This window comes from Telopea speciosissima, chromosome 4, assembly GCF_018873765.1.
Source record: "Telopea speciosissima isolate NSW1024214 ecotype Mountain lineage chromosome 4, Tspe_v1, whole genome shotgun sequence".
NCBI lineage: Eukaryota > Viridiplantae > Streptophyta > Magnoliopsida > Proteales > Proteaceae > Telopea > Telopea speciosissima.
The window spans coordinates 68665671-68679034 of NC_057919.1; the positions used below are offsets into that span (position 1 = coordinate 68665671).

At 38.9% G+C, this 13364-nt stretch overlaps 1 protein-coding gene across 1 annotated transcript in view; it reads left to right on the forward strand.

Moving 5' to 3' along the window:
* The window catches only part of LOC122657650 (probable acyl-CoA dehydrogenase IBR3), a 40420-nt gene extending 28773 nt beyond the window's left edge, over positions 1 to 11647 (forward strand). Inside the window, exons 14-17 of the mRNA XM_043852420.1 lie at positions 85 to 294; positions 10032 to 10184; positions 11069 to 11173; positions 11451 to 11647. Of these exons, the coding sequence (XP_043708355.1) occupies positions 85 to 294; positions 10032 to 10184; positions 11069 to 11173; positions 11451 to 11642 (660 nt within the window). The 3' untranslated portion in view covers positions 11643 to 11647. The remainder of the gene's footprint in view (positions 1 to 84; positions 295 to 10031; positions 10185 to 11068; positions 11174 to 11450) is intronic.
* Positions 11648 to 13364: the final 1717 nt, after the last annotated feature.

Here is a 13364-nt window from a genome sequence, read left to right on the forward strand (position 1 = left end):
GCCACTCCATCTCCTTAAAACTGTTAGCAGCCTTTTTTCTTTTAAAATTGTATGGGGATTTAAAGCGACCTTAACAATATGCAGGGAAAGACAGACCCTACTGCTGCCAAGCATAAGCAGCAATCCATGATCTTGGTGGACATCAACACTCCTGGTGTTCGCATAAAGAGACCACTCACGGTATTTGGTTTTGATGATGCACCGCATGGGCATGCAGAGGTGCTGTTTGAAAATGTCATCGTTCCAGCCAAGAATATTCTTTTGGGAGAAGGACGTGGGTTTGAGATTGCACAGGTGGAGTTCATTTAATTTATTTTAAAGTTTAGGTACCAGTAACTTGAGCTGTATGGTTTGTTTACCAACTGCACAGAAAGTATTTATTGTGATCTGGGGTTTTTTTTTTTGATGAGAAGAAAAACAAAGACTTATATTACAGTAGCATCCTTAATAGCGCAACTATTTCTAGCCAAGTTCTTAGCCAAGTTCTTAGCCAAGTTCCTAGCTATATATTGTGATCTGGGGTTTTCCTGACCATTAGATGTTCCCAGTTCAATCTTTTTGAGCTAGAGGTTTAACCTGAGGATATGATCTGGAAAAGAGTTTGACGCAGATTTATCACCAAACTGGGCTTCTTTGCTTGGGAATAAGTCTAGGGTTGGGTTATATACATGTTGGGCCTTTGATCCCATGGGTTTTTTATGAAATATGTCACTTTTATGGACCTAAAGTATGGGAATTAGGTTGCATACGGGATTAGCTTCTATACTTAGTTTGTTTTCATGTTTTAGTGTTTTAAATTGAACTGGTCCAAAACTGGTTTGAACCAGTGGTTCAATTTAAGTGACTTGAGTCACCTTTCTTTTATTTGTTTTAAAATATAATTTTGGGTCCATTCCTCTCCACGAATTTGAGAGAGGCTATGATTTGTAATAGAGTCGGTTAGGGGCTTTTTAGTCTCCTAGTCTGATTAGGAATTTGGTTTTAGGCCTTTAATAAAAGCCATTCATGGGCGGGCTCCTCTCTTCCCCATTGAATGTTAAAAAATAAAATTAACTCTTGAAGCTGCTCTGCAACTTTGTCTTCTTCCTTTTAAGATTGTATTGTGTTTGATGTTTGATCCAATCGACACCTTGCGGTGTGAAGCCGGGGTGGTTCTATTGAAGCTCTACTATCAAGTTCTAGTGCAAGATATGCTTTTTATTCAAGTTTTCATCTTCAAACAAGCTGCTGCTACGGATTCTCTGCAATAGCAGTGGGTTTGAATTTTCCCAACCCCTACCATTCTTCTTCTAATCCTTTCACAGCCCAAACCCTAAACTACCCCTTTTTGTTTTCAATTTTCTCAAGACCTAAATCCATCACAGACCTAACCGGCCATCAAAACCCTCTCATATTTGGATCGATTTCTCCTCTCACAGGGAAATTCGATCCAAGACTGGTCCACTTTTGACCACTCTAAACCCTAGATTTCATCTTCTTCCTCTTTTCAAAAATCCAAAACCCTAACTCTAACCTTGCTGCCAATTCATTCCAGCACACTTCCAACCAGTGTTTACTGTTTAAAGTATCGGTCCGTATCATATCGTATCGGCCGATACGTCTCGGTATCGGTCAGTGTCAATACGATACATACCGATACGTCTCTATTTTTTAAAAAAAATAAAATGTCTCGATATGTATCGATACAGCCGAGACGTCTTTTTTTCATTTTTTAAATTATTTTTTAATGTGTTGGTACGTATCGATATGTATCAGTACGTATCGATATGTATCGGTCGTATCGATACGTACTGATACATATCGATACGTCTCGACACACTTAAGCAGCACATGGATTTTTTTTTAAATTTTTTTCCACTAAAACATGATACAGAGAGCCTCTAGGCGGAAAAAGCCCTATCCGGCCAAGGGAAAAACCCCAAAATCAAGGTTCAAACCCATTTTTTCTACCTGATTTTTTGAGGGCTTCAATTCCTTGGTAAAAAACGATTCTAAAGGAGGTGGAATCACAGCCTTTGCTGCATCCAACAACCCAGATTAGAAATCAAAAGGTGTTCTTGAAGGGAAAGGTAGGTTTTTTGAAAAAAACTTGATTTTTTTTGTTCAAAACCAGATTCGTAGTGTACATGCATGATATATGACATAAATTGATTGTTTATATTGTTTTTTGTGTCCAAAAGTGTATTGCCATGTGTATTTTGATCATTTTCATGTGTTTCTGCACCGATCGATACGTATCTCCGATACGATACGATATGTCTCTTAAAATCGCCTGACCGATACAATACCCGATACCGATACTTTAAACCTTGCTTCCAACCATTAAAACTTAACGTAACCTTCACTGATAGACTCCCCTACATCAACTTGACATAACCCTACCATCAAACCTAGGTCCCATCAAACCCTAACCCTAATTTCATAATTTCACCTTTTTGAGCAGGTCTGGTCCACCTATTTTGTGTGATGCCGTTCTTATGGCTTGTTATTTGATTAACCGAATGCCTTCTTTTGTTCTAGCTAATCGTTCACATTTTTTATTTATTTCCAAAATCTCGCTTATTTTCTTTGCCACCTCGAGTCTTTGGATGTGTATGCTTTGTTCATATTTTGCATCCTCAAGTTGGTAAGCTGTCTCCAAGGGCTATCAAGTGTGTATTTCTTGGTTATTTTAGAACTCAGAGAGGGTACAAGTGTTATGATCCTCTTACTCATTGACAGATTTCCCCCCTCCTGCACCTAGTTGTTCTCTTGCCAAATGGTTTTTTGCGTACCTCCTCTTCCTACTCTTGTATCTTTTGATGATGGTCTTGCTGTTACATCGTCTGCTCCATTGAAGGTGTATTAGCGGCGTAAGAAAGTAGTGTCCTCTACTTCATTTCCTCCTGCTTTACAGCCCACCTCACAGTTTGATCCTCCAACTGAAGCTCCTACTACCTCCTCGTCTCTTGCTGACTTACCAGTTGCTCTTCGCAAAGGTACCCGTTCTTGGACTCATAAATCTATGACTGCTTATCTTATAAAAGAATTTGTTTCTATATCACACCTTCCATCTCCTTTCCATAACTTTGCTTTCTCCTTATCTACTCCATTCTTAAAACTCATCCTGAATGGAAAATGGCTATGGAAACAGAAACGGATGCCTTGATTTTCTCGACAGACTTGGACCCTAGTGGATTTGCTTCCAGGTAAGTGCCTTGTGCAGTGTCCTAGGTGTACACCAGTAAGTACAATCTAGATGGCTCAATTGAATGGCTTAAGGCCTGTTTGGTTGCGAAGGGTTATACTTAGACCTATGGTGTGGATTACTTTGAGTCATTTTCACTTGTTGCTTATCTTAATTCGGTCCGTGTACTTATCTATTTAACTTTGAATTTAGACTGGCTTCTATATCAGTTGGATATCAAGAGTGCCTTCTTATATGGTAATCTACATCATAGTTCAAGAAATCGGCGAGATCTCGCCGAGATCTCACTATTAACTCGATCTCGTAGGATCTCGAGACGAAACACTATGTGATACTAAAAAATGTCATTATCTCGACCGAGATCTCGGTATCTCGTCGAGATCTCGAGCTATTTCTCGGTTTTGACCATCTTATAGCTTATAAAACACCACATCTGGGTGAGATTTCGACACCTCTCGCTTCTCTCTTGCCTGTCTCGCCTCTGTGAAGGAGAAACTCCATCTTTGGGTAATATTTTTTTTTTGATTTTTTTTTGGCAAATCACACCTCCAACATCTCACTAAAGCTTGATTTATTGAAGATTGAAGCTGCAAACCTCCTCCAATATGCATAATAGGATTCAGTTTCTTTTTATTGTGGGTAAGTGATATGTGCACACCAACAAATCCCCACTCCACCTGCACATGTTGCAACACAACCATCTTGTCCACTTTCCCTTTTCCTTTGCCTTCTTTATAGCCTTGCATTTAACATTTGAATAAGTCAAGACTTATCTTTTCAACGTTGCAATATCTTCTCAGGTTGTTGAGAAGAAATAGGAATCAATTGCATTTCTTTATATATTTAAATACTACTAGAATAATGAAATGGGAGTGGGGAGTTTTCAAACAAAAACCTAGACCCTCGTGGCTTTATGCCTTGGGTTTTCAAACCCACCATCAAGTTGAGGGAAAAAAAATACATGCGCCGAGATCTCGGTTTCGTGGCCTGGTGAAACCAATGGCAAAACCAGTGGCAAAACCGAGACCTAAAACCTTGATCTACATGAGGTGTATATGGAGCAACCTCTAAGGTATGTTGCTTAGGGGGACTAGGGGAGAATTCTCATAGAGTTTGTAAGCTATACAAGGCAATTTATGGTTTCAAATCACCTAGAGCCTAGTTTGACAAGTTTAGTTCAATTGCAGATCCTCACAATGTTATTCTGACCTCACAATGTTATTCTGATCACTCTAGAGTGGTAGTTTTGGTTGTGTATGTCGATGACATTATTAAATTTAGAAATGATGCATCCGGAATTACAAAGGTAAAATTTTATCTACATCAACATTTTTAAATGAAAGACTTGGGTTCCTAATGTACTTCTAGATTGGTAGGAGACCAACTAGAAGCCAATAACCAGGATCTGCTATGAACTAGGTAATTCAGGTAGGCCAAAATAGGTGAAAATATTGAAATTAGGATTAGGATTTGATGGGACCTAGGGTTTGATGGTAGGGTTATGTCAAGTTGATGTAGGGGAGCCTATCAGTGAAGGTCTTGTTAAGTTTCAATGGTTGGAAGTGAGTTGCAATGGAATTGCAGCAACTTAGGGTTAGGGTTTTAGGTTTTTCAAAAGGGAATAATGGTGGAATCTAGGGTTTAGGATGGGAAATTAGGGCAGGGTTTGGATTGAATTCTTGATGCATGCCCAGCCTACATCTTGAAGACCCTATCACAAAACTAGCCCAAACAAGGTTGGTTCTTAGCTAAGACCAACTCAAGTCCAAGAACAGCGGACCAAAAGAGAACCAACCTTTCTAGTGGAGATCTCTACAATGCCTCTTGATGTACCCTAGTGGATTGATGATGTGGAAAGCTTCTCAGTGGATGATGATGTGGCAACACTTTCTTGAAGACAACATGAAGACTGTTGAAGATAACATTAAGACTCCTCAAAACAATAACCAAAGTTCCTTGGAATAAGTATCAACACCTTGGGGCAAGTTCCTATGTCTTGGAATTTACTTTTAGTTATTTATTTTCTAGAATTGTCATTTTCTTGGAAATTAAGCATGTACTCTCAACCCTTGAAAATTAACGGCTGAGATATCGTAGGAACTTTTAGGATTTCTTTTGCTTTGGCTATAAAAGGCCTACTTATCTTATTTGTAATAGACTAGAGATTTGTGAATGAAAGTTGTTATAAGCATTCCCTTGAACCAAGATGTGTTCTTGAACCTTGAAGAGTTCATCCCCTAAAAAAGCCTAGAAGAGTTGGTGTTTTTCCTTTTGAAAACCTAGAAGAGTTGGAGCTTTCTTCATTGCATCTTTGAAGAGAAGTGTTCTAGCCCGTATTTATCTATTTATTGTTTTTAATTTTGTTCTTCATTTTATTGTTTTGTCCACATTTGCACACTTTGTTTTTTGTGCAATTCACTCTCCCGGTCTGACCTTTCCGCTGCCTACATATGTTCTCCTTAGGGTTAGAGGGAAATTCGATCCAAATATGATGGTATTTTGATGTCTGGTTTGGTTTGGGTAGACTTTGGGTTATGGGAATGATGTTCAGAGATGGAGGGGATGTTAGAGTTTGGTGGTTTAGAGGATTAGAAGAAAGGTTAGGGTTGGGATGAATCAAACTCACTGTTGTTGCAGAATTCCCTTGGCAGCAGCTTGTTTGATTGAGAAACTTGAATTAAAATTGAATCTTTAACTAGAACTTGAAGGAGATCTTCAACGAACTCGAAGGAAAGATTCAAAAAAATCACCCGGGCTTCACACCGCAAGGTGTCAATCGAATCAAACATTGATTCCTTCAGACGATCCACCCGGGCTTCACACCGCAAGGTGTCGATTGGATCAAATACCAATCCCACTAGCCTTGATCAAACACATGACAAAAATCTTCAATGGAGAAGAAGAGCAGCAAAAAGCTTTTCATTAATCAAAATTCGTGTTCAATCTTTGCCCCCTTACAACCTTATCTGAAAGACTCAAAATAGACTCCTATATTAAAAAGGAAAGGCCTAACCCAATCCTTAACTAATAAGGTAAGCTAAACTGACTAGAAAAATGAAATAACAAACAAAATAGACTCAAAAGTAGAACTTAGGATTCCCAATTAGGATTACAACTCAAATAGGAAACTAAATAAGTGTCTAATAATAAAAATAACACCAAAAATCAACTCTCTAAGACAGCAGTCCATATCAGCACCACATTACTATTCATGTGAACAGTGTGACGTGAACACTAACAGTAACTTTTTTTCTTTCTCTTTGGTCTTCTTCATTCTTCGATCTACATCAGTTCCCTTAGGTGTTTTCTTGGTATTGAAGTGCTATGGAGTAAGAAAGGTAATCTATCATAGAGAATATATGTTAGACCTCGTATGAGATTGTTATGCTTGCTTCTAAACCAGTTGATACTCCTATGGATTCACACCAGAAGACAAGTGATGGTGAGGAATTTGATGACAAGCACCTATATATATCCTTTGTTGTTGATGTTATTCTCCAATTTATGCAATCGCCTAAGAAGACTCATTCATTGATCTCATCAGCATGTTGATCTGTTCAGATTTTCTGATGCAAACCGGGATGTTTCTAATGGTGATAAGAGATCTATCATTAGTTGTTGTACATTTATTGGTGGCAATCTTGTCACGTGGAAAAGCAAGAAGCAAACGACTATGGCTAGATCCAGTGTTGAGGCTGATTGAGTATAGAGCTATGGCTCATATTGCAGCCAAGTTGATGTGGTTGAAGTAACTTCTTCAAGAGTTTGGATTTACCGGTCACTAAACCTATAAAGATGTTCCGTGATAATCAAGCTGCTATCTACATTGCCAGTAACTCGGTGTTTCATGAAAGGACCAAACATATTGAAGTTGATTGACACTTTGTGAGGAATGCAATTATGAGGAAGCTAATTATTACTCCATTTGTTTATTCTGCAGGTCAGTTGGGTGATATGTTTACAGAGCCTCTGTTTTGTCCTGCTTTTAGGAAGAGTTGTTCTAAGCTGGGCATGGGTGATTTATATGCTTAAGTTTGAGGGGGTTTGTTAAGATATGTGTGTGTAATATACTGCAGGGGTATTATTGTCTAGTCCCTGCAGTAATCAATAGTTAGTCATTAGTTGGAGTTATGTTAGTAGTGATAGTATTTTGTTTTTATTATGTTTATGGGTGTTATAGTTGGTAAGTTAGTAAGTCTCCTAGTAGTTTTCTACTTCAGCAAGGACTGCCTTGCTGTATTGCTATATTCTAATTAGTGCTTGACTTATATACATACAAGGAGAGGGAGGGGGGGGGGGGCTTGGTGCAATGGTAAGGTTGCTCCATTGTGACCAAGTGGTCACAGGTTCCAGTATGGAAACAGCCTCTCTATGAAAGCGGGGGTAAGGCTGCATACATTATGACCTCCCCAGACCCCTCAGTGGCAGGAGCCTTGTGCACTGGGTATGCCCTTTTATATATATATACAAGGAGGGACTGCCGATGGGGATATTGATTGTTCCCTCCACCTATGGCAGTCTTTGTTCTCTCTCTTTCTTCTCTCTTGTTCACTATTATTAGTACTGGTTATCTTCTTCTGGTATTGTCACATATCAAAATCTATGAAACATTGTAGGGAAGTATAATATTTTCCTTACTCATTTTACTTCTCGGCATTTTATGTCGATTCAAACGGAGCCCATATATGAGCTATGCATTTGAGTACACGGACGTATGCCTTCAGTAGATGGCTGTCCTCTGCCATGACCACTACCACAACGGCCTCGGCCTCCCCCTGAACCTCGACCTCTGCCAGGAAAACCATGACCACGACCCCGACTATTTGAAACGAGAGTTAAATTATCCTTAAGAGGAGGTCGATTCAGGTTTGGTGAAGGAGGGAAACACAATACGTTGAATTAGACAGAATGCCTCATTCATGGATGGTATCTTCTTGCCTGCAGGAATTTGGCTTTTGACGGGTTGAAGGTCAAAATCTAACCTAGACAAAATTAGCAACCAGGAATTCAGCACATTGAGATTTAAGAACTTCAATATCAGTAGAAAGAGATTGATACACATTGAGTTCTTCCCACATGCCTTTTAAAGAATTGTAGTAGTCTCCAACAGATTCACCATTCTGCTTAGAGGAGAAGAACTTTTCTTATAAAACATGTACTCTGAACATATTCTTATCTTGAGAATAACTTTCTTTAAGATCATCTCAGACACCCTTGATTGTGGTATGAAACCATAGTTGTCAAGTTGTCGCCATGGGCGCCTTGTTGCTGTCGCCTTGCTTTTGGACCCTGTCCAACGCCTTGGATTGCCTAGATGTCGTGGCAACTATGTATGAAACATTATATCGGCAGCCACAAAAGGCTCTATGCTATTCTACAACCAACAAAGTATGGTGGCACTCTCCGTCATCCACTCCTTATACTCAGCAGAAGTCATAGTAGGTGGTGAATAGTCAAATAGTCCATCTTCCGTTTAGCAGTGATATAAACTCTAACAGTCTGTGCCTTGAGAAGATAGTTGGATGCACCATTAAGCTTGATAGATGTAATTTGGACATTGAGAGAGTCCACTTGGGGTTTTGAATATCCCATGATGTGTATTATAGAGTAAACAGCAGTAGTATAGCAATAGAATCACCACAAAACCAACAGAACAGCAGCCCAAAAGATAGCCACTTATATAAGGATGGATTTCCAGCATTGTCCCAACAGTAACGACAACAATCTGACAAATATTGAATCCAACTTGAAAACCAAATCAATTCGTTGAATAGGACTAAAATTTTGGTTGGAGATTGCCGGCCAATAGAACACTAAAAAACCCACAATAGAATTAATCCAGCAGTTAGATAAGAATCATAGATCGAAAAATCAGAATCTGAGAAGACAAACCCAGAATTGGCGAGAATTTTTATTGCAGTAAATCAGAGGCTCTGATTAGCCTGAAACTCAGGTTGAAGGGGCCTCATAGATGGGTCTTCAATGACCTGAAATATCACTAAGATCTGATGGTCAAATCTTCCGCACTGGCAGATCTCGATTCTGCCAGAAAACCCCAATTTACAGGGTATCGCCCAGTCCAGAATATCATTAGTCTTCAATGGGTTTGTGGCTTGGATCAGCCTCAAAGTTGGGTCGAAGGATTTTACCAGGAGGGCCAACAATGCCCTAAAAATTCTGGCGAATCCAATGGCCAGATGCAAAGTATTGGCAGATCTCAATTCTGCCAAAAGAAACCCATAAAACAAAGTACCACAGGAAATAAAAGCAACAACAACTTCATATAAATCAATTTTTGTAGATAGGTAACTCCATGGAATCACTGTTGCAGGTAATCTCCTTCATGTAATAGTATATATGAAGGAAACCCTAGTTTATTTCATATAATCACCTACTAAGGTTTCAGGATAGATATGGCAGCATAGGTTGCTGCAAACCATAAGGGAAGATCCCTAGAAGACAACCAAAGCAAGGATTGAAGACGGCGGCTGATTAATTTTGCTTGGATACCATGTAACAGTATCAACCAAAACAACCAGCAAGCAAAGAGAAGAGGAAGAAGAACAAGGAAGGGAGGCAAAGAGGAGAGAAAACGAGAGAGAAGAAGAAAAAGTAGTCTCGGCTAGATGGGATGTCTAGCCGATACCCATAATGCATTATAAATTTTAATGGTAAAGCATGATTACAAGCAAGGACAAAACTTAAATCAACTAACTACAATATTACCCATAATTCACTAAACACTACCAAAGATACCCTTAGAATAGTGGTAACACTTCAATAACACTTAACAGAGATCAATCATATTATTAATTTCTTACATTGCTTACTTGAAGTTTTGCAGGGTAGGCTGGGTCCTGGAAGGTTACACCATTGCATGAGATTAATTGGTGCTGCAGAGCGTGGCATGGAAATGATGGTCGAAAGGGCTCTAAGAAGAAGAGTGTTTGGAAAATTGATTGCTGAGCAAGGTTCATTTCTGTCTGATATTGCCAAGGTAGGGCATTTGATATCTGTCCTTCAAATTGGTAAAACCAACCCAACTTCAAAGGAAACAAATCTTCTCAGTTCATATAGTGATACTGACAAACTAATGCAATTTATAAATGCATAAAGAACATGACAGAGGTAACACAAAGAGCAAGCCGACAGGAACTTGTGAGGTTGGTAAAGTCTTTGACCCTTACTGATGATCCCATAAGCTGGACCAGCAGAAAAGAAAAGGGAGAGGGGTGGCTAAGGGCTTTAATTCCCATAGAACTTGCAGTTATTAGATAGCCATCAGATATATTTGTTAATACATGACATGATAACAAAATATCCTCTGAAATATGTGTATTACCAAAGCACCCCTGATGGCTTTGGCATTTAACACTCTCAAGCTCCAAAGGCTTTGTAGCTCATATACCTATGCACTGAATGTGGATCCTTCCATCTGGGAAAATATGAGTGATTCTTTTGGTAAGTTGCATGGTTAAACTCTAAGGGTAAGGGCTAAGTGCCCAAACCAGACTTGACCTATATATTAACCAGGCTGAAAATGCCAGCCTAGATCCTGTATTTATGGGTCGTTCAGGTTATGCTAGATGTGTTCATATTTGTGGCCCTGTAAAAGTATGGTTTAGGCATTGGTATGTGGGGTTGGAGTTTTTAGATCGGATCTCCAGACAAAACATGTATATAAGTTTCCCTTGTGGCATATATTTCTTACTACCCAATGGCCCAGTGGTCCAACACTCCAGTTCAGACTACAAATGACTGGATTTCTTGGATCTGGCTTTCTGTTGAATTGGTTTGTCCAACTGGTCCAGTTGTCTGCGATGACATTCTATGTTAGTTCTGCCATTGGTTGTCTACTTGAAATTGCTCTATATTATGCAGTGTCGTGTGGAGCTGGAGAAGACTAGACTGTTGGTACTGGAAGCTGCAGACCAGCTTGATCGCCTTGGGAACAGGAAAGCCCGTGGGACCATTGCCATGGCCAAGGTAAGAGATTTCCTTTGTCTGGAAATTTGAGTCAACTAACTCCACTAGTGCTTTTTAACTGCTGATGCCAAGCTAAATATTTTATGGTGGAATGAGGGACAGGATTGTGTATCAGAACCTAATTAGTTGACTTGAGCTTAGTTTAGTTGGACTGAGTTGAGGAAAATAGATGTCAATATCATGGGATCTTGTAATTTTTATTTTTTATTTTTGTAAAGGATCTTGTAATTGTCAGTAGCCTTAATTTGTTTAAACTGTTTTCTTTGGCTAAATGCAGGTTGCTGCACCAAAAATGGCGTTAGAGGTGCTGGACATGGCAATGCAAGTTCATGGTGCTGCTGGTTTGTCGTCTGACACTGTTCTAGCGCATCTCTGGGCAACGTCAAGGACATTGAGAATTGCTGATGGCCCTGATGAAGTCCATTTGGGAACCATTGCCAAGTTAGAATTACGAAGGGCTAAGCTATAATGAGTCAGAAAGAATTAAATCACAGACATTAGTGGCAGTTCCCTATGGAAATGTAAGTCTCTTGGTCAGGAAAGGTTTTCCCCCCCCCCCCCCCCCCAACCATATCGGCCACTGTCATACGAATAAATCTGATCATTTCAGTTTACATTGATCAAAACAAATGATAATAAAGAAATTAAGTAAAATATAATAACTTAATTTCCTTTGTAAAAGTTCTTGAAAATTTATAGTAGTGATGTCACTTATCCTTTTGCTGATTAAACTGACCAATATGTTCATTTTTGGATATCTGTTGGATATTTGAATCACAGATTCTGCATAACATGTCAACATGGCTTTAATTTTTTGGACAGTGAGACTAGTAAAGTTGGATGGTCTCCATATTTAAAGATAGACCAGATCAAACTAGAATGCTATTTTTTAGCCAAGGAGTGGATGGGGAAGCTCATTGATCGCATTCCTAGCTATAGTTTAGTTTAGTTTATTTTAATAGTTATGTTTCTAGCTAGAGTTGATGAGCTTTTGGGGAAGAGAGAGAAAGGGGGTGGAGGAGAGTGAGGCAGGGAGAGAACTTCAGCATCTGAAATTTAAGGGCTGCATTTTTAGCTAAATAATATGATCTCTCAGCTAAGGTAGAGGCAATACCTTAGATTCTGATTAAAATACTATGCTTTGCATGCATCTGCTTCACATATTCATCTGTTATTATTATAACTTTTATGAGAAGACGATACTTTGGGTTTTTTGTCTGGAACGCAGAACGCTATACTGCACCATTCCTGACCATCAGAGATAATAGGTCTTCAGAACTGGGGGGGATTAAGTAATTCATTTGCAGATAAATAAGCCTTGTATTATTCACTGGTCAGTGTGGCTGAATGTGTCCAATGTACCATTTCATGTTACCAGAATGTAAGTTAAGATCAAGACATGTGTGTTTCAGCTGTTAAAATTACCCAGCAGGTTTGTATCAGCCATTTTTCATTACATTTGAAACTACCATGTTCTTTTAGGGCTTTAATTTTCCTGGGCACACATTGAAATTGAACCATGTGGAACAAGCTTGAGTACACTTAGAACCTGGCAATAGCCCAAGCAACACTTTTATAGTTATAAAGACATGGAGATGATGCTTCCTTCATTAAAATGGCTTGTCAAAAGATGGTCTCTTTGTTAATTGGGTAGGTCTTATTATCAGCAGGTTGGGTCATAGTCTTCGACAATGCATCAGTATTCATTCTGTATCCATAGTTTAATTCGTTTTCTGGTCCCTGTGAGTTTCATTTGCATTCTGAAGTATTTCTCTCTCCAAGTGCTTGATTGCCTTCTGAATCACCTGCATAGGCTTGATCTGAATTCAGCAGAAACGACTAGTGTTTTCTGGGCCCTATTTGCATTCTGAAGTTTTTCGCTCCCCAAGTGCTTGATTGCCATCTGAATCACCTGCATACGCTTGATCTGAATTCAGCTGAAACGACTAGTTTTTGATGTATGTGATGCGGATTGACTAATTTTATAACACATTATATGTATCTCCGTATTAATTTAGTCTAACTGCATACTAAAGTAATTTGATGCTTTAATTAATTCACTAATTCGGCGAGAAAATTAAAGAATGTAGACCATATGATTGAGGTGTCTATATGGTTGCTAAGATGAAATAGAAACATTAAAAGGATAATATTATTTAATATATAGGTACGTCTCCTCAATGCATGTTTT